Source organism: Dermochelys coriacea, chromosome 5 (assembly GCF_009764565.3).
Source record: "Dermochelys coriacea isolate rDerCor1 chromosome 5, rDerCor1.pri.v4, whole genome shotgun sequence".
NCBI classification, from domain to species: domain Eukaryota; kingdom Metazoa; phylum Chordata; order Testudines; family Dermochelyidae; genus Dermochelys; species Dermochelys coriacea.
Window position 1 is genome coordinate 96,894,609 of NC_050072.1, and position 19,243 is coordinate 96,913,851.

Here is a 19,243-nt window from a genome sequence, read left to right on the forward strand (position 1 = left end):
GGAAAAGTATATTTCTTTTTCATTGTCACTCAAATGAGACTGAACCATTTTTACTCCATGCCTCCAAAAACATTCTCTATCTGGGTTTGAAGGTGCTTTGCACCTGGGCTAGGTAGCTTGGCTGGGGTATAGGCTAGTGCTTCTCAGTGCTGCTTCCAGGCAGCTTGGTAATCCACCCACTTTGTAATGAAGACACAGACTAATTCACTTGAGCACTGATAGTCCTTCAGTGCTTTCCCTCAGTTCCTACCATGTGCCCAGGTCAATAGAGAAGTTGTCCCACAATCCAGAAAAACATGGAGGCTGGGAGAAAAAATTCTCTTCCCAGCTGGATTAGAGAGTGCAACTTCAATGCAGCCTCCCTGTGAGAAACCAGGTGAAAATGGCTCCAGCTGAGCTGGCTGACCTCCCTGATTGCATAAGCTTGGATCAGCCAGTCAGGGGCAAAGGAGAAGAATGTGTGATGTCCACCACATGGCTTGGCTCAAGTGATCTGCCCTAATATTCAGTATCAAACTTGAAACACAATGTAAACAGCAGTGGGATAAAATTTCTGAACGTTGGGCCTGATTTTCCTAAACCTACTGGTTTAAATCAGTAGCAGTGCAATTGAAATCAGTGTAGCTATATAGAAATGAAACTGGTATAACTGAGGACAGAATCAGTCTCATTGTTCCTTTTGTGTTATTCGCTGTGCTCCAAAATCTAGGTCAAGCAATATACAAAACAAAAGACATATACAAAAAGCTTCTATTAAGAGTTCATGCATATGAACAAAATTCAGTGAAACGTTGTCACTTCATAGATGCAATACAGAAGTGAATATAGCTTGATTTCAGTGGTTTCTGCAGCTTGAATAAAGCAGTTGACATGATTCTAGTGCTTCCCAGCTCTGTCATGTATAGCCTCTGTATACACATTAAGAATGTCAATGACTTTTTTTTGCTGCCATGTCACATTACAAACGCATGTCCAGTTTGCTTTTCATTATTATCCCAAAATCCCTTTAATCATCACTGCTTCCCTAGGACATCTTCCTCCAATTGAGTTAAATTTTTTTGGAGTATTCCTCCCAAATGTATTAGTTTTCTGTTTGTACAGTTGAAAGAAACTGAAATTTATTTTCATATTTCTGGTCTCTTTAGGTACCTGATGGGTGTTGCCAGTTTAGACCAATGTGCTCTTTAGCTCCTCTTTTAGATCATTAATGAAAATATCAAAATATATTTAAAAGGCCATACTTCCTGTGATCACAAACACTATTCACATTTGCCATTCGTGACCCCAATTCTACAAAGACTAATAAACGTGCTTAACTTTGCTCACTGTGTGTAGGCCTATTGACTTCAGTGTATGGAAGTCAGTGGCAAAACTCTCATTGACTTCAATAAGGCCAGAATTTTACCTAACAGGATTACTAACAATGCATCAAGTGAAGTCTGCCTATGTATCTTTTTAGGATTGGGATCCATGGAGTTTCATGCACAGAGATAAGACCATAGTTGGCTGTTAATGAAACTACACTGTTTAAAAAAAAAAAATTAGCCACTTTGCTACTACTCTTGGAAGCAGCTTTAGTATGGCCATTGATGCCTCATAATTTCAAGTGCCCCTAAACAGGGAGTAGCATACTAGCTACATTGTTCTGTGTTTTATCAATATTGTTTATGATTTTATTACAGATTACATAGTTAGCATTGCATATGTTTGTGTGCTCAATGTACAGGTAGGTGGGGATGTGTTTCTGAGGTCCTTTGCAAGTCAGATGAACAGTTTGCCTTTATGTATCTAGTTTGTTAGGCAGAAGTGGAACAATTCAACAAAATAGCAGTTCCAGTTTTCATTTAAGAAGCAGTGCTCATTTACAAACCTGAATCCATAGGTGTACTGGTTATTTTGGGCACATTGAAGAGAATAGCTACTCTGCTTATTAAAGACTCTACTGTCTATATATAGTAATTTTTGAAATGAAAATATCAAAGATTTTGAATATACATGAGAAACTGCCAGTTCATCTTGTCAATAGATTGCTGATTGAAGAGAATCTACCTACTGAATTCGTTGATGGGTAGTTATGATTTATATGGCCGTTTCAGCCATGAGTGGTTATTTGGCTATATTATCTGCATTATCGGTAGGAACAATTGACCATGTTCCTATGCATCATGCATTATTTAAATATAGTTTTAGAGAATGTTGCAGCAGTTTAGCTGGACATCTCCCATTACATGAAAGCTATATGGTTAAATGAAATATTTGAAAATTCACAACATTCCTGGCTCCTATATAAAAAGAATCCAGATCCCACAATTAAAGAGTCACCCAGTAGATGATGATGATAAAATCTCCTGTACCATCCGTACACACATTAATTTGTTCCTGAGGGTTATATTAATCTTTAATCCCACACAGAAACATCCATTGGTACAATGTTAGTTTAAGGAAGATCAATGGTATAATGTAATCTGAAGTTTGTATTTACAGTATGTACCTTAATTGCTTCAGCTCTGAATGATTTGTTACAACAATTCTATATTAGTGCCAAAAGTTTTATATCCATGATCTGAAGATTAAAGAGTATGTGCACTCATTGAGAAGTTGTATTCGATATGCTTCCAGATCAGAGCCTTTACAACTCCATCGAGGGAAACTGATGAGGATCTTTGTCTTTTAATTCTTTTGAACTTTGTTTACTCTGATATTAAAGTAGTACTGCAATACTACTAATATTAATTTAAATAATAAAATAATAATGTTAATTTTTTGATGTGAACCCATAAAAGCCAGAAGAGTTAACATTAAGGCTAAAGTTCTGGTCTTAACTCATCCTTTTGCATTTGACTAGCTCTGAAACTTGTATGTATTGAACAGTTTTTCTGTATCTCAAACAGGTTTAAATATTGAGGAGGCTATGTTGAAGGATCTCAAGGAGCTGTCAGATGGAGAAATTAAAGTAGCAGTTAGCATGGTGTACATGACCCTTGAGGTAAGAGGAAACATAAACAGAATATAGCTGCTAAACAACCAAGCAGCATAAGGTGGCCTGTTCTTTCACATAGATTTTCAGTTACTTGTTTTCTCAAGATAGGGTATGAGCAGATTTTGTCAATGATGTAATTCATTTTTATGAATGCTGTAGTTATTTGTGGTCTGACTTTCATTACTGTGCATCTGAATATCCTTTCAAATAAAAGTAATTTACCAGTATGCTTTAGAGCAACAGCTGCAGAAAATTGCAATGCTTGGATCATAACCTACCCTTCTGTGCAGTGGGGTTAATAATCTCTCAACTCCTTGAGAAAAGCATCCCCTTGTTTTTTTACTTTATACACCTCCTTTGAATGCTATGAAAACAGTCATGTTGATCATAAACTATAGACGTTCCAGGGTTGATAAGAAATCCTTCTAATTTGTTAATAAGATGGCTGCTTGTCTCTGGCATTTCCTATGTTAGCTGTACTGGTGAAAGTCATTTTTTTGGTTGCTGGTTTTCAGTGTCACACCTCTGAACTGACCCCACTTAAATTGGAGTGCTCTTAGTTAAATGTGTGCATAACTATTAGCTGTTTGAGTTATGCATATTTTACAAAAAGAAAAGGAGCTGTAGCTCATGAAAGTTTATGCTCAATAAATTTGTTAGTCTCTAAGGGGCCACAAATCCTCCTTTTCTTTTTGCGGATACAGACTAACACGGCTGATATTCTGAAACATGGCATATTTTACAGATGTTCTTTTCTCTAGTGTATTGTTTTTAATGAATATTGTGCTGATATCACTTTAGAATTAGCTGTTATATGTGTAGAAGTACAGCTCAAAATCATTCAGGGCCAGGTTGAGGCTGGCTCTTCACAGGTGTGAGAAAGCAAAGGGACACACGAGGAACCTTCCCTTCCTCTTAAGCCCATGTTCAGGGACTAGCCACAATGCGGGTGGGAAGTGCAGCAGCTGAGTATGACTAGTCCTGCAAGTGGCATCAGTCACCTCAGAAGGAGTGGGGTAAGGCACGAGCCTAAGGTAGCTGTTACGTTTGCTCCTATTTCTCCTGGGGGCTTTTACTACTTTGCAGTCCCTTCACATACCCCATCAGTGTAGGTGGTCACTTTTAGTCCCAGCCAAGTCCTCACACACTGAGCAGGTGCATATAAAGCTCGCCTCATCTAAAAGCATTGTGGTTTGTATTACTGACTCATCTATCTTGTGTTAGCCAAAATGATCCTTTACATATAGATAGGGTGACCAATAGAAGGAGTGAAAAACCAGGAGACTTCTTTTTCCGGGAGGATAGCCTCTGTAAAACAAAGCCGCTAATATGGGGACTGTCCCGCTTATCTGGTCACCCTACATACAGAGAACCAATCTGACCAAAAATACCCAAGACTGTATTTGTGCTGCATCACCAATTCAAACAAGTAAAAATGAACTTTATGGCTACCAGTGAATGAGCCCCCTATGTTCCACAAATATTGATTCTCAAACTCTGCAAGCTTCATGCCTCGCTGACTATGAGACAAACAGAAGTTAAGCTGGAGGGGAGTGGGGAACAGATGTTTTATGATTCGGTCATGTTTTATTCTTTCTCCCTTCCTTTATTATTTTAAATAGGCTTCCTGGAAGAAGCCATCATTGCTCTCTTATTGGTAGATGAATGTTGCAAGTAGGTGATGGTGTTCTACCCCATCCCCAGTCACCAAGGACTTGATTTTAAGAGCTCCCACAACTCCACTGAACTCAATAGGAGCTAAGGGTGCTGGGCATCTGTCTTTCTGTTGCCAAGCTTCTTGGGTGCCATGAAGTATGAATTAATCTTTGACCTTTCAATTTTGTGGTGTTAATACCCTCATTGGATGTCCCTCTGAAATGACACTGTCAGCAAGGGAAGAGCCTAGTGTCTTAATGGTGTGAGCCCTTCAAACTTGTCCCTCATTGAGTGATGTTTAGTCAGTTGGAGAAGAATCTGTTAGGACATGTAGGGCATTAAGTGTGCTCAGGTACAGAGTGTTTTGGTATAATATCAAATAACCTAATTTACTGCAATTATGGCAGTTGAGTAGTACAGAATGGGAGAGTCCATGAAACACAGCATTTTGGGGTACAAGAAAGGAATAGTTCCCCTTGAAAATAGAGGTTAGTTTTCATCTTTGCAAACACCACAAGGCCTATGGAAATTCCAGGGATAGCAGTTCCAGCAGCTTAGGTCTGCTGGATCTAGTCTGTAGCTTTGTATTGTTGAATATCATCCTGCTGTGTTTAAAATGTCAAACTTGGATTTTCTTTCCTGACTTATTCAAAACACTTTATAATTGCTCAGAGAAGCATGTTTTGTATCAAGATATCTTCTGTGAAGGGATTTCAAAGCTACATACCTTGAATCATACTAGATATTAATTTTACTGGCTAGTATGTCAAAAAGTTAATGTCTAGCTTACTAAATAAGTGATAGTGTCAGTAGGGTCAGTGTTAGTAATTTACATGCTGGCACAGTAATCAATCAGTTTAAAAAACTACATGTTAGAGAGTCAAGAAATGAAAAGTTAAAGGGTCCAGCCACTTTCTCACTGCCATACAATCCTCCATTATCTTCCATCACTCCACCAAACTTGCACGGCCCACTCAGCTTTAACTTTGGCCCCTAAAATTTGCAAAAATATACAAATGTCAAAATAACCAATAACAAGATGGTTGGAAATGCATTCTTTGAATAAGAAATGGGATTTTATAATCGTCTAATAATTTATTTTAACCATTATCTATCATTTTGCTAATTTAGGTGAGTGGTACAAATTAGGCTTATAATGAGCTTCAGTATTAAATTAAGATGCTTTTTTTACTTCCTGGAAAGAATATGTGGAATGCAGCTTCTGTGCTCTATGCAGGACCCAGATCCAACATCCAGGTAGCACTCACGTAGCTCAACTGGGAGATGGAGGATCTTTACTTTTATTTTGCACAACTGTATTAAGGCTAGTCACATTCTAGCCTATAATTTGTATCCCTTTCTTCTACTACTTGACCACTGCAATGTCTTTATAGTTCTAAAAGCAGACAAGTTTCAGAACTGGCCTCAGTGAATATGTTGTATCACATTTGCCTTTAGAATACTGTTGTGCAGGGAACACCAAGATTTGATTCTTAAGCAGTGAAGTGGTTCACAAGAACATTGTTTGAGGCGTAACTAAATGGAACTGTCTGGGGGAAGGAGATTCAATTGCATATCCACAAAACAATCAGTTCTTTGTGATTTCCATGAGTAAAATGATCTTTAATCTGAATCCATCAAGTCACTGATATTACCAGCCATTTTTGACTGAATTTGACTGATTCCTAGAAGTCATTCCTTCTAGTTCTTCTCGTTGCAAAAGAAACATGCTTTAACTGAAGTGGCATTGCTCCAGCCTCTGTGTCTGGAGATTAATTTTTGTGGTTGTTGAGTTAATACACTCTGTTGAAACACTTTCAGAACTCTGTCTGGCTTACAGTGCTTGACAGAAGCACACAGGACAGTTATTGGCTTGTAGCAATCTGCAACAGCACCAGCAGAGTCAGGGGTGGATTTGCAAAACCATGGTGCACTGCTCTGCCTGCCATATCCCCGGCAAGCAGAACTCTGTAACCCATAATAGGAATAATAATTAACAATAGGCAAAAATCTGAAAACCTGAGTCTTTTACTTCAGGCAAAGTCCTGAAGACATGACTCTTTACTCTGGTAAAACTCTTCACTCTGGTAAAACTTCCTGTGAGTTTTGCTTGTATAAATACTTCCGGATTTGCTCTAGTAATAATGAAGATAATTCATACTACTTAGCACTTATGCAGTGCTTTCCATGTTCTAAGTGCTGTACAGATATTAACTAATTAAACATCAATGAGGACATGAGACACTGCTTTTGCTTTGCTTTGCTTTAATGCCACAGATGTTGCATCTATAATGTGTTTGCTTCTTTAGAAAACTAACAGGGTCAAACTGTTCTTCCAGTCAACAGATACATAAGAGCATCTTTTGATGAAGAGTTTTCTTAGGCCTGATTATGTGCTTTGGTTTCATGATCTCTCCTGATCTGTTAGGGTTTATTGGTTCTGATGGTTACACAGCTGCTGCTGCTGTTGCTACTAATAGTGATAATAATGTGATTATATCTACTGCATCAGGAATAGTGTGTTGTTCACAAACATATGTTTATTGCTGTAGTTGCTATGTGTCATGAAGAATGAAAATGGCACACCTGAAACACTCAGGCTGTGAATGGGTTAAATGAGTATTTAAGAATGATAAAGACTTTTTTAAATCAATCTATCAAATGACATTGATATTCTAATAAATGAAATAACTTTCATAGTCTTTCATATACCCATAAAAAACGTGCTATCTTTTATTATTGGTTTTACAGATCTATAATGAAATTAGAGTCTGTCTTAGCTCCTGTGTTTCTGAGAGGAAGGATGATTTTGTGGATAGGCACTGAGCTGGAACTCAGGATGTTTGAGTTCATATCCCAGCTCTGCCATTGACATCCTGTGCAATCTTGAATAAGTCACTCTGCCTCTGTAAAATGGGGATAATAACATTTCTTTACCTCATAGATGAGTTGTGAAGATAAATTCTGCAATATTTGTGAACTGTTCAGTTATTATGGAGTTAAGACCTGAGTTTTCTATTAAAATATAGATGCTAATATCCCTTGTTAGAGAAAATGTTTGCTAAAATGTTCTTTGGTTTAGGAGGAAGGTAATAATGGCAATAATTGAATAATTCCTTCAGTTACCAGCTAATTCACTATTAGTATCACTAGTCAATATTCACATCGCAGTAACACTGAGAGGCCTGAAAAGTATCAAGGTCTATGGTTCTTGGTGCTATACAAACACACAGGAAGGCACAATCCCTGCTCCAATATGCTTACAATTTGGGAAGACAAGGGACATATGAGGGGTGTGAGGGGTTGGAATATAATCAAATATATATTTTATGTATATGTGAGTATATTTATTGCTGTTATTATATTAATAAAGTGTCACGTATCCCCACCTGCCCATCATTAATTTGCTGATCTCTTATAGGCATCTTGGCAGAGATGGATCTTGAGAAGAGTTTTAAAGAAATAGAGGGTAATATTAAAGGAATAGAGGGCTTTATTGATCAATTTAGGGAAGGCATTTCATGCATACAAATCAGGATTTGTGTGAGGAGCTGGATGTACACAGCTTTGCATTTTTCAGATAAAGCTCTTTCTGTTTGGGATTTTATAGATTTAAATTACAATGAAGTTCTAGGTTAAAACAAGAAATGAACAGAGCCATATCACACACAAACTTCATCTTATTTACATGCATGGCAGCATTTGTTCAAGATAGTGGCAACAGAGAAGTAACATGGCCCAAGTGGCTGTTGTTTTCATTACTTGTACTTGGAAGTTTCTCCAAGTCATGATGGAGATTATTCATAGGGTATTGTAGCAAAACTGAGTGCATGCACTGCTGTTAATTTCTGTTTTATTATGTTATACCCTGAGAGTATATTTTGCTTGTTCTCTGTTGGAAATCCCTTGGAAATGAGAAGCATCTTCTCAATGTGACTTTCCGGGAAAGTCATTTTTTCCTGAGAGATGAATAATACTTTGTGAATTGAACTTTCCATTTCTCCTCTTTCCTCACAATGCAATATAGTGAACAAGATATGCAAACTTTTATGGAACCCCCTTTTCTTTATAGTTTCTTATGAAAGCTTGATATTTTTGCTGGAGTCTGTGGTCCAGCCATTTCAATGCTGTGGGTTGGATGCTAGTTTGGACTAGAGGCACCTCCATAGGCCCATTACCAAAATATAATTCCAGAGAGATGACCCTAAGGATCATTATTGCTCACTGGCTACCTTGCCAGCTACCTTCACCTTTCTGCTACTGTAGAGAAGTGCTGCATGTGCCGGAGGGAGACTGGCTTTATAAAATGGCCTCTTCCACATTGCGTGACCTCCCATGCAGGAGGCCATTTTGTCTCCACATGTAGATTGTGCAGCATTTCACTCACTGCAATATTCTCTATGTTCTGGGCAGCTGTTGTGGGGAGCGGATGCCTTAGGAGTTCTGGGGGCTGGATGGAATTGTCCTGCAGGCCAGGTTCAGCCCGCAGGCTCTCAGTTGGAACACTTAACGATAACACAACTAGCAGTATCTATAAAGAGAAGAAAAATAACATAAACAGAGATTTCTCAAGGAGATTTAAGGAAGCCAGTTGAAAAATATGGCCAACAGGTATATGAGTATCTGGTCTTGATCAGTATATGTGAGAGAAACTGAATGCTGATTGACTGATGAGATAATGCTCTATTAAGGGTCTTACATCACATTCCTCACCCTGATACCTGAGCACACTTTATAATTTTGTAAAGTGTTCTTTACGTAGGGCAGTCCCCACATGATAGCGTAGCTGACTCTATACTTCCTGCTGACTCTATATTTCCTGGCCCTTCTGGTCAGGGTGGGGTGTGTCCCAGGAATGGAAGAGGGGTGGATACAGCACTTTGTGCTCTGCTGATCTTGGGCTGGTGGAACAACTCCCCAAGAGGCTGTTACAGCCAGTATAACTTAGAGCAGCCTGGAGACTCTTATAAATTTCACTTGGATTTGAAACAACCCTCAGCTGTCTCAAGGATTGGATAGGGAAAGAACAGAAAGGTGGCATAACATCACGTAAGACTCTCCTCCTTTGATCCTGCTGAACATTGGCCAGACCCAAGGATCAAGCCCTAGATTTTGATTTCCTAACCAGCCCAACCGGTGTCCAAGAGAAGGAAAACTCCTTGGTTAAATTTCAAAATATTTTTCAAAATAGCATTAGAAGTAGCACAGTGTATATATTTGCAAGTTTTTTCTGGCAGATTTGTATGGTGTTTTGTGTATTATGAAGACAGATTTTTATTTAAGTATTACACATTATACCTATATAAAAATAAGTAACTCTCTCACTGTAGCATGGCAGGCATTTTCAAACAACTTTTAAACTAGTTGGATTACTACATAAATCATAATGTATTTAATTTTATTTGAAGGGTTGAACTTCCATTGTCTGTTTTTGCTGATCACATCACAGACTTGGCAAAGTTTTCTTTTCCAGTATAAATATACACATTATGTTTTTGAAATGGTGTCATATTGGTACATGGATTTGTTTTTGAGGCTAAAAAAGCAAGTAAACATGTTAACATTTAATCTTCCAGTAATGGAATTGGAAACAAAATTCTCAGCAACTTACAATGCTGTTCAGAGATATTTTTCTGATGCCTGTTGTGAGAAGTTAGGGTATGTAAAATAAATGATGTATGGAGCTGTAGGAATGCGACTTTTGCAGGCTACCTTATGTCTAAGGAACATTAAACATAGGGTTCTCGATTAGCAAATAAATAACCGTTCATTTCAATGGCTGCATAGTCTGGACTTTTGTGCATATTTTTACAAAGATGAGGCGAGGCCATTAGGGATTTAATATATAATAAATCGCCAAGGGGTCTTCTTGTAGTCCTAGTCTTTCTGCCACATGGTGTGTTACTAATGTGCATAAATGGGCTTAAATGAATTTGTTATCTGTATTACATTTGCAGTATGTATATATTTATATATTATTTTTTAATTATGTTTAAAAATAAAACATTAAATACATTTTTGGTGTGTGTTGAAAACATTTCATTTGTAAATAAATGAACCTTAATTAAGTTTTTTTTTAAATGTCAGTGTGTGAAATCTGCCTATAGGTAAATATGTTTATAATACACACTCACTCACTCACCCACACTCTCTCTCTCTCACACATACAGAGCTAAATGTACTTGAATTTTCTATCCTGGAAGTATTCAGAGAGTTAAGTCATTACATTACAAGAATGAATAGTACATTCAAAGATCCATTAATGTAAAAATCATAATTATGCAACTCTACCATTCTGGAGGATGGTACCTGTGCTATTGATGCCCCAGGTTGCATGAAGAATCCCATTTGGAATGAATACAGATTGGTTCTAGATGCTAACAGGCTAACCAAAGCATGTGGGTTTTCTTTTGTGGTTGTCTATCCTGCTCTACAAGTGCAGAAAGGAAACAGGTGGGAATGTGTATGGGTCATCCCAGATTGTTTATTTATGACCTTAACTGCTTATTAATTGACTGTAGAAAAGCAAAAAGTGTCATCAGCTATGGTTATAGTGATTATCTCCATCACTTCTGGTCTTTAAATCAGGATGAGATAGCCTTCTACAAAACATACGATAGCCAAGACAGAGGTTATGGGCTTGATGTGGAAATTACTGGGTGAGATTATGGCTTGTGTTCGGTAGGAGGTGAGATTAGGTGATCATATTTGTCTCTTCTAGCCTTAAAATCTATGAATAACATTGACCAGTCTCAGGGCATGTACTAGTAAATTCAAGTCATGTTGAGCTTAAAGATGGTGCATAATATTTTATAAGGTATATTTGCTTATCTTATTCTATAGCTACCATCATTATACACAGTATAAACTGGAAAAACAAAAACAAGATTTGTACTGCTGGTGTCATTTAAGAATGTCATTCATAGTCATATTTAATTTGTTTTCCCCATTTCTTTCTGTAGCAGATTATGTTTAATGAAGTTCCAGTGACTTGTGCTATATTTTGTTTGGTATCAGATCTAAATCTGTTTCTGGCATACACTGTAATAAAGCGAGTTTTGCCATACTATTTCTTTGCAAATCAATCTCTGTTTAAAATTCAGATAGCTGGTATGAATTGGCTAAATAAATAAATAAATAAATAATCTTATAAGTGTACCCATACATTAGCTTGTTCTAATCTAATTTTCTATAATAGGCAAATATTTTTTATATTTTTAAATATATCTGCCATTTAAGAAAGTTAGTAGGTTTTTCCTTTCATTAGAAGTTTACAAGAATATTTGTTTCTAGCTGTAAAGAAAATAATACTGTTTGTTTATAGAATATGAACTCTTGATTGTATGATGAGCAAGTGTCTCTCTCATACATATATATATATATAGATAAAAGAACATCTACAGTTTCATTTTGGTGGTAAAGAGAAGGCTCATTATTGGACTTCATTCCTGACTTTTATAAATTTGACTAATTTATCATTTTTGTACCCTTTTTGCTTTTGTCAGTAGCACTTCAGCTCAGCTGTTCATGGGGCATAGACATTGACAGCGGGAGGTGCTATTTTGAGAAATGTTCAGCATAAAAATATGTTCATATGATGTATCATACACTTTTCTTATCCCTAAAGAAGTCTACAGCCTGGATATTTAATACAAAAGCAATTTGAATATGTTAAAATACATTGTTTGAACATATTGATTGAGAACCTATTAACAAAAGTTGTTGTAGATTTAAATTTGATTCTGTACTATGTAATATTCATTTTGTTTCTTGAATTTTGTGGGAGATCATCTAAGTGGGATGTTAAACTGTTAACCCACCAGTGTTACCAAATACCAAATTTAAATAAAAAAGTAGAGTCACTTTTCTCTATTATAATTTGCTGAAATGTTTAGATATGCATGTTGTGTAATATAAAATGAAGACAAATACATATGCCATTTATTCTAGTTATAAAAAGTTACAGAACCTCTAAGTGAAGTAGAATATTACCAAAAGGAACTGTCTGATTGGTCACTGAAAATTCTAACCCATGATTTCCAACTTTTTATTAAGACCTAATTTACAAAAATCCCCTTACACCATGCAATAGAGATATTTTGTTGAGGAATAAGGCTCCCCATTCAGCAAAGCAATTAAACATGTACTTACCATGTTCTTAAATCTATCCCTATTTACCAGTGCATGCTCTAAAGTGCTTTGCTGAATCCGATCTTAGATAGATGGCAGTTCACTTGTAATATATACAGTAACCTGAATGGTAACACACTACTTATACACCTTCTGCTAAATTTTAGAGGCCTAATCTGCAATCCATATTCTATTCTTAGACATAGGAACATAGGAATTTCCAAATTGTTCAAACCAATTGTCCTATGTAGGTCAGTGATGTACTCCTAAAATCCAAAGACAACTTTAATTCTGATTTACAGGAAATACTTGTCAATTCTTTCACTAAAGTAAGGATACTTCTGACTATTTAAAGTTTATAATGCATGTATATATTTCAGGGTTTCCCTAATGCATCCCTTAGAAGGTGCAGGGAGAATTATCTCAACATCTTTTGTTGTTGTTTCTTCTCATCCGCAGCCTCCTGCTTTCAGCCAAAACACTGAAGCACCAGTCAGTAAAAGCTCTCTCTGATGGCATCTTTTCGGTGTTGGCTTCAGTGATGGAGACTCAGACATAATTTTTTCAAAAAATAATGCTGTTTATGAATGATATATTATTTTCTTTTTGGTCCTGAATATTATCCTGTGTATGAGGTAATTATCCCTAGTCAGTTGTGTATTACAATTTGGATCTGTTCACTAGATCTAGAGATATGAAGGAACTATAGGCACTTTTCAAAGTTTCAAAGACTCTTAATATTTCTTTTTTCTGAAAACTAGTTGCTCTGATTCTTTAACATTCATAAAAAATTCTTGTTACTGAAAATTTTGAATGCCTCTAGTTTTCTTCTTTGCTGGAGTTGGTTGGTATCAAAAGTGTCGTTGGCTTTAACGTTGGAGAGACTGTCCACCTTTCCACAAGGTGGTTCTTGCCACATTAGACAATACCACCAGACCTTGTTATGTCTTACTTCTTAATTCTTACTTACAAGTGAAAATCACAGGGCCATCCTCAGATATAAATGTGCAGCTCCCATTTACTTAAATGGAGTTTTATGCGTCTATTTGATGACTTATGGGAATCAACTGCATAGATATTTATCTTTCTAGGTACTTTTATGGCCCCCTTCATCTTCATACCTAAACACCTCTCATTTGCACTGGTGTAAATCAAGAGTAACTCCATTGATATCAATGGGGTTACACCCATATAAAGGCAGAGTGAGGTGGGAATAGGAGTCAATGAATTTATCCTTACAACATTTCTGTGAGATAGGGAAATCTTATTATCTGCATTTTACAAATGAGGTATTGAGACACAGAGAGAACTGGGATGAGATTGTGCAACTTTTATTCGCACAGGTGAATGCTCAGTCTAGGCTGTGTGAAAAAGTGCTCATGGAGCATGAATAAGAGTTGCTCAGTGTAGCAGGTCAGTATGATAGCCAGCTGGCCTAGTTGTCAGGCAGTGGCTTTTCAGTATGCCCATCCTGGACAGAGCCTTGTCAGGTCCTATATAGCAGGCATCAGTCTCTCCTGTGTGTTCCTTCTTCCCCCCTTTGGGTTCCTTCACTACAGAGGGGAAGGGGAGCAGGAGAGGACGACGCAGGTCATTCCACTCCACCAGATCTCAACATAGGGCCTTAAAGGGATGTTGCAGTGTCTGGACCACTTGTTGGTCCACCTCAAGTTACATTCCCCCAGGGTCCCTTCGTACCCCGTGTGGCTTCTCCATTTAGGTTGTGGTCACAGTCTTAGTAATATTTGCTTCACCTGTGGGGTACAACATCCTGTTCTTCAGGGCCTCTTTTGGGTTCACAGCTCTGGGGCAGCCTGTAATACCTTCCACCCGTCACTGGCCTACCACTGCCCCTTTAAATTGCCTCATCACCTGGAGCATACCTTGCAGCTGTTGAGGGTTGGGGCCTCCCTGGCCCCATACTGCTCCATGCCTTGCTTGGTTTTGCATAGGGTCTGTAAACCCTCACCCTCAGTCCAGCCCTTTTCTCCAGCATCACATGAGAAGTCTGTGCTAAAACAGGAAACAGAATCTAGTTCCCTGAGGGCCTGTCTGGTGCCTTGACAACAAGACCATGCTTCCTCTTCTAGGACTTGGTTCCAGCCAGGCCTTAATGGGTGGGATTTTCACAGTGCTCAGTATTGGCCTAACTCTTCTCCCAGTGAAGTCTATAGGAGTGTTAATACTGTCTTCATTAGGAACAGAATTAGGTCAATGCTGAGCACTTTTGAAAATCGCAACTTGAATTCTAATTTTGCCATCAAAAACCAGCAACTGGATGTCTGTTTACTACTATTTGTGCTTACATTTGTTATGAGTGAAAAATTACAGAGATAAGTAATTGGAGGCATGAAACTGCAAATACAAAATAAAAAAGGTCCTTTGAAAGTTTAAATCCTGGTGTTCAGAAAGAGAGGGGCTTACATACATTGTATAACTTTGACTATAGTCACATTTTACAATTTAAAAATTTCTTTGTATTTTTTTTAGTCAGGTTTCCAAGGGATCACACAATTAATCTTCAGAAATGACAAAACCACCAATAAGATTCTTAATCTTTTATTTCCATATGACTCAGCAGCACCAGGAAATTCACCCTCCACTTTCTTACTAGTTTCACAGAGGGCCCTGGCCTGCAAAAAATACGCTTGGCATCTTTGCACAAAAGTTGATTTTTCCAGATTTTTTTCTCTGAATTGTTCCCCTACTGTGTGTAGAATTCTAGGCAGAAAAGATGTTAGAGTAGACTATCTGAAGTGGGAATCATTGTATCATATCCGTAGCTGCTATACATTTGCATAGCATCACTGATTTCCCTGGCTTTATGCTGATTTACCCCACCTGAGGATTACTTTAATAAAAAAAAATGCAGTTATGCGTTTGAATGAACTCGGATTATAATAGTGAACTGCTGTTCCTTGAAACAAAAGAACTGTGCTTTATAGCCTAAAAGTCCTAATATTGAGCCTGATGCAAAATCCATTCTAGATATTTGATTATGCCATCTATGGACTTGCTTTTTTTTTTTTTTTTACTTAAAATTTTGTTCATTAGCCATTTCCTTTTGTATTTGGAAACATCACTAGCAGTATTGTTTCTCTACACTTGTGGCTTAACCTGACATTCCACGTAAAGGGAAAAGAATTAATTCAAGAATAAAAAAGTGATTTCTCTTTAACATCTCTCAATTCAATATTTGCCATATGGAAGGCTCAGCATCAGTCTCTCAGCAGGCCTAATTTATGGCAAACTCACATTGATGGAACAGAAGAAAAGATGATACAAAGAAAATACCACAAAATTAATATTTTCTCTTATTTTACTGTCCCAAATATATTCCGGTTAAGTCCATAAAGTTGGGGTATGCAGCTGTGGTATATACCATAAAATACAGAGTTTCTAAAGACTAAGATCTCTCACATATTTATTGCTATGGGACTGACTAAAGCTGGTGTGACAATGTGTGAATTATACTTCACTGTGCCAGTTCGGCACACTGCCAGGCCTGTGTCTGGGGGAATATTTACACCATGGAGAGTAGGTGATAGGAGATGGTACCACTTTCCTTGTGAAAAGGGGAGCTTTATTTTTTGACTGGGGTGCCACCAGCTGAACAGATGAGCTGATTCTGTTGTCCTCTGCCAGGATCTGCAACAGCAGAAGCCAGAATAAATCCCAGGGTTTTTTTTTTCCTCCATATTTTAAAACAGAAAAGCTACATCACTGACATTTCCAAAGGGTCCTATTTTCTTTGAGATTCTGCTGCCTTCTGCAGATCCTGTGATGTCTCTGTACAAATATTCCCACCATATGTGTACCTCTCTGCACTGGGGGCCCTTGGTGGGGCTACTGTCTTTCAGACAGAGGAGAAGCGGACTCCCTTTGCAGCTTTGTTAACACCATTCCTCAGTCTATCAATGGGGCAGACTACTGTGGACCAACAAGAATCACTCCCTCCTCCAAAAGGCTGCATGTTTTTTCCTCAGTGTCCCCAGCGCAGTGAGCAGGAGAGGGAGAGAGGGAAATAACATAGGGTTAACCACATGGGAAATCAGAACAGTATCACTACACACTGCATTGGCAACATGCCTTAAAGTTTCAAGCTATTTTTTTTTAATCTAGGAGCAGTTTAAGATATATGTACAGTCAATTGTACAAAGAAACTTGCTTCCACTCTCCACCTGAGAGTGGCTGTCCTTCAACAAAAAAACTTCAAAAACAGACTCCAACGAGAGACTGCTGAATTGGAATTAATTTGCAAACTGGATACAATTAACTTAGGCTTGAATAGAGACTGGGAATGGATGAGTCATTACACAAAGTAAAACTATTTCCCCATGTTATTTCTCCCCCCCCCCAACCTCCCACTGTTCCTCAGATGTCCTTGTTAACTGCTGGAAATGGCCTACCTTGCTTGTCACCATGAAAGGTTTTTCTCCTCCCTCCCCCCCCCCCCCCCCACTGCTGGTGGTGGCTCATCTTAAGTGATCACTCTCCTTACAATGTGTATGATAAAACCCATTGTTTCATGTTCTCTGTGTGTGTATATAAATCTCCCCACTGTATTTTCCACCAAATGCATCCGATGAAGTGAGCTGTAGCTCATGAAAGCTTATGCTCAAATAAATGTGTTAGTCTCTAAGGTGCCACAAGTACTCCTTTTCTTTTTGCGAATACAGACTAACACGGCTGCTACTTTGAAACCTTGCCTCCACTTGAGTGCTTTCAGTTTTGCTACATAAATGGACACATCTATTTGACAGTATGATTGCAGACCTACGGCCTTTTAAAGTTACAAAAATAAAATACAAAGCCAGGCATGGCTTGGGCTCCCTCTTATTGGTTCTGCAGCAACTAACTCCCTTTCTAGAGCTGTTCTGATCAGTGCTGGTACTGGGTGGCATGGGGATGACCAACATGAGCAGCCAGTGGAGGGGTGAAAATGGCATCAGCGGGAAGGGGGTACCCGTGGGGAAAGATGGCGGGGGGCATCTCCATGCCAGATCAGACCAGTGGTCCATCTAGTCAGCTATCTTGCCTCTCGGTGTCCATGTGCTTCCGAAGAAGGTGCAAGATAATTGTGTATTGGCCAATTATAGAAAATTCTAATCCTTGTAAATTAGGAGCTGGCTTGTACCCAGAAGCATGGAGGCTTGTATCCCTTAACATTTAAGTGCTTTAGAAAAATCTCACCCTAAATCCATAATTGAATTGGACTCAATGGTCCCATCAAATCCCACAGACACATTCAATAATAATTTAATTTCAACCTATTAAAAAGTCTACTTGCAGCTTCATCTGCCAACTAGAAAAGAGTTAGGGTTTCTTATATATTGAGGGATAAGACATCTCACATGTAATAGACACTCATTTATTGCAGTCGGAACCAGTGAGCAAGTACTAGGTGCTAAATCCAGAATATATCTTTGACCCATTATTACAGATTCAAAAGGCAAGCATGTTTTCAAATCACACCGTGCGCTGCCAGTGATGTATCAACACCTGGTGCCATTCTTCTTCTCTAAATGTGATGATAATGTGATGTATTAACATTTAAAAAAAAGTTTGACTCCACAAAAGCAGCTGGAAGTGGACAACCACAATATGCATAAATCTAATTCCTACCTTTAGATGCACATGGATATATATTGTTAAAAGTTCCTCATACTTAGGATTCCTTTTAAGCAAAATACTTGCACTGGAACGCAGTTGATGTGGTACATGAATACATTTGGGAATATTCGTTTTTCAGTGGCGATCCAGAATTTGTATTTTTTTCATCTCTCTGAGATGTTGAATGAGTTTTGGAACATGTTGGTGAGAAGGATCATACATTTCAGTTGATAATCAAGTCCAAAAGCTTTTTATGCCAATGATTTCATAATCTTTCCTTGTGTTTTATTGGTAATGAAATCAGAAGGCCAAATCCTGCACTAGCCAGTACTGTGATAGGAAACAGGAACACAGCTCCCCAGTCCATAGTATGCTACAGGGACCATGACATCCTGGGTAAGATTCCAAAGGGGTTGGTTAAGAGTTGTACATTGAGGTGTAGATTACTGCTTCTCTGAAAAGGAACAGCGTACATCTTGGTCGGTGCCTGCTGTTGATACCACCATACACACTAGCTAACTTTGAGCTGTCCATATCCTCTAAACATCAGACCACATCCACATGGGGCTGTGCTGTGCAGACCACTCTGATAACTCATTTCTCCTCTCTAAATCACTACCTATCCTGTTGCTGCATAATGGCAACCCAGTGATGGATTAATGCATGGGCTCATGCCCAGGGGCCCCAGCCAATTTGGGGATCCCCCCCAGAAGCACTGGAACCTGTGTAGAAATGGAGGGCCACCGGTGCTGGAACTGTGGCCCCACCCCTGCTTCTCCTCTTCCCTCCCCGCAAGGTCCTGCCCCCTGGCCAGGCTGGAAGCTGGAGCTGGGCTGTAGTAAGAGCAGCCCAGGGAACCGGGCC

The 19,243-nt window shown here is 38.4% G+C and overlaps 1 protein-coding gene across 9 annotated transcripts in view; it reads left to right on the forward strand.

Moving 5' to 3' along the window:
* The window catches only part of PRUNE2 (prune homolog 2 with BCH domain), a 183,168-nt gene that overhangs the window by 53,848 nt on the left and 110,077 nt on the right, over nt 1-19,243 (forward strand). For all 9 annotated transcript variants that reach the window (XM_038402478.2, XM_038402481.2, XM_038402485.2 and 6 more), the window contains exon 6: nt 2,892-2,986. In XM_038402478.2, coding sequence (XP_038258406.1) covers nt 2,892-2,986 — 95 coding nt within the window. The remainder of the gene's footprint in view (nt 1-2,891; nt 2,987-19,243) is intronic.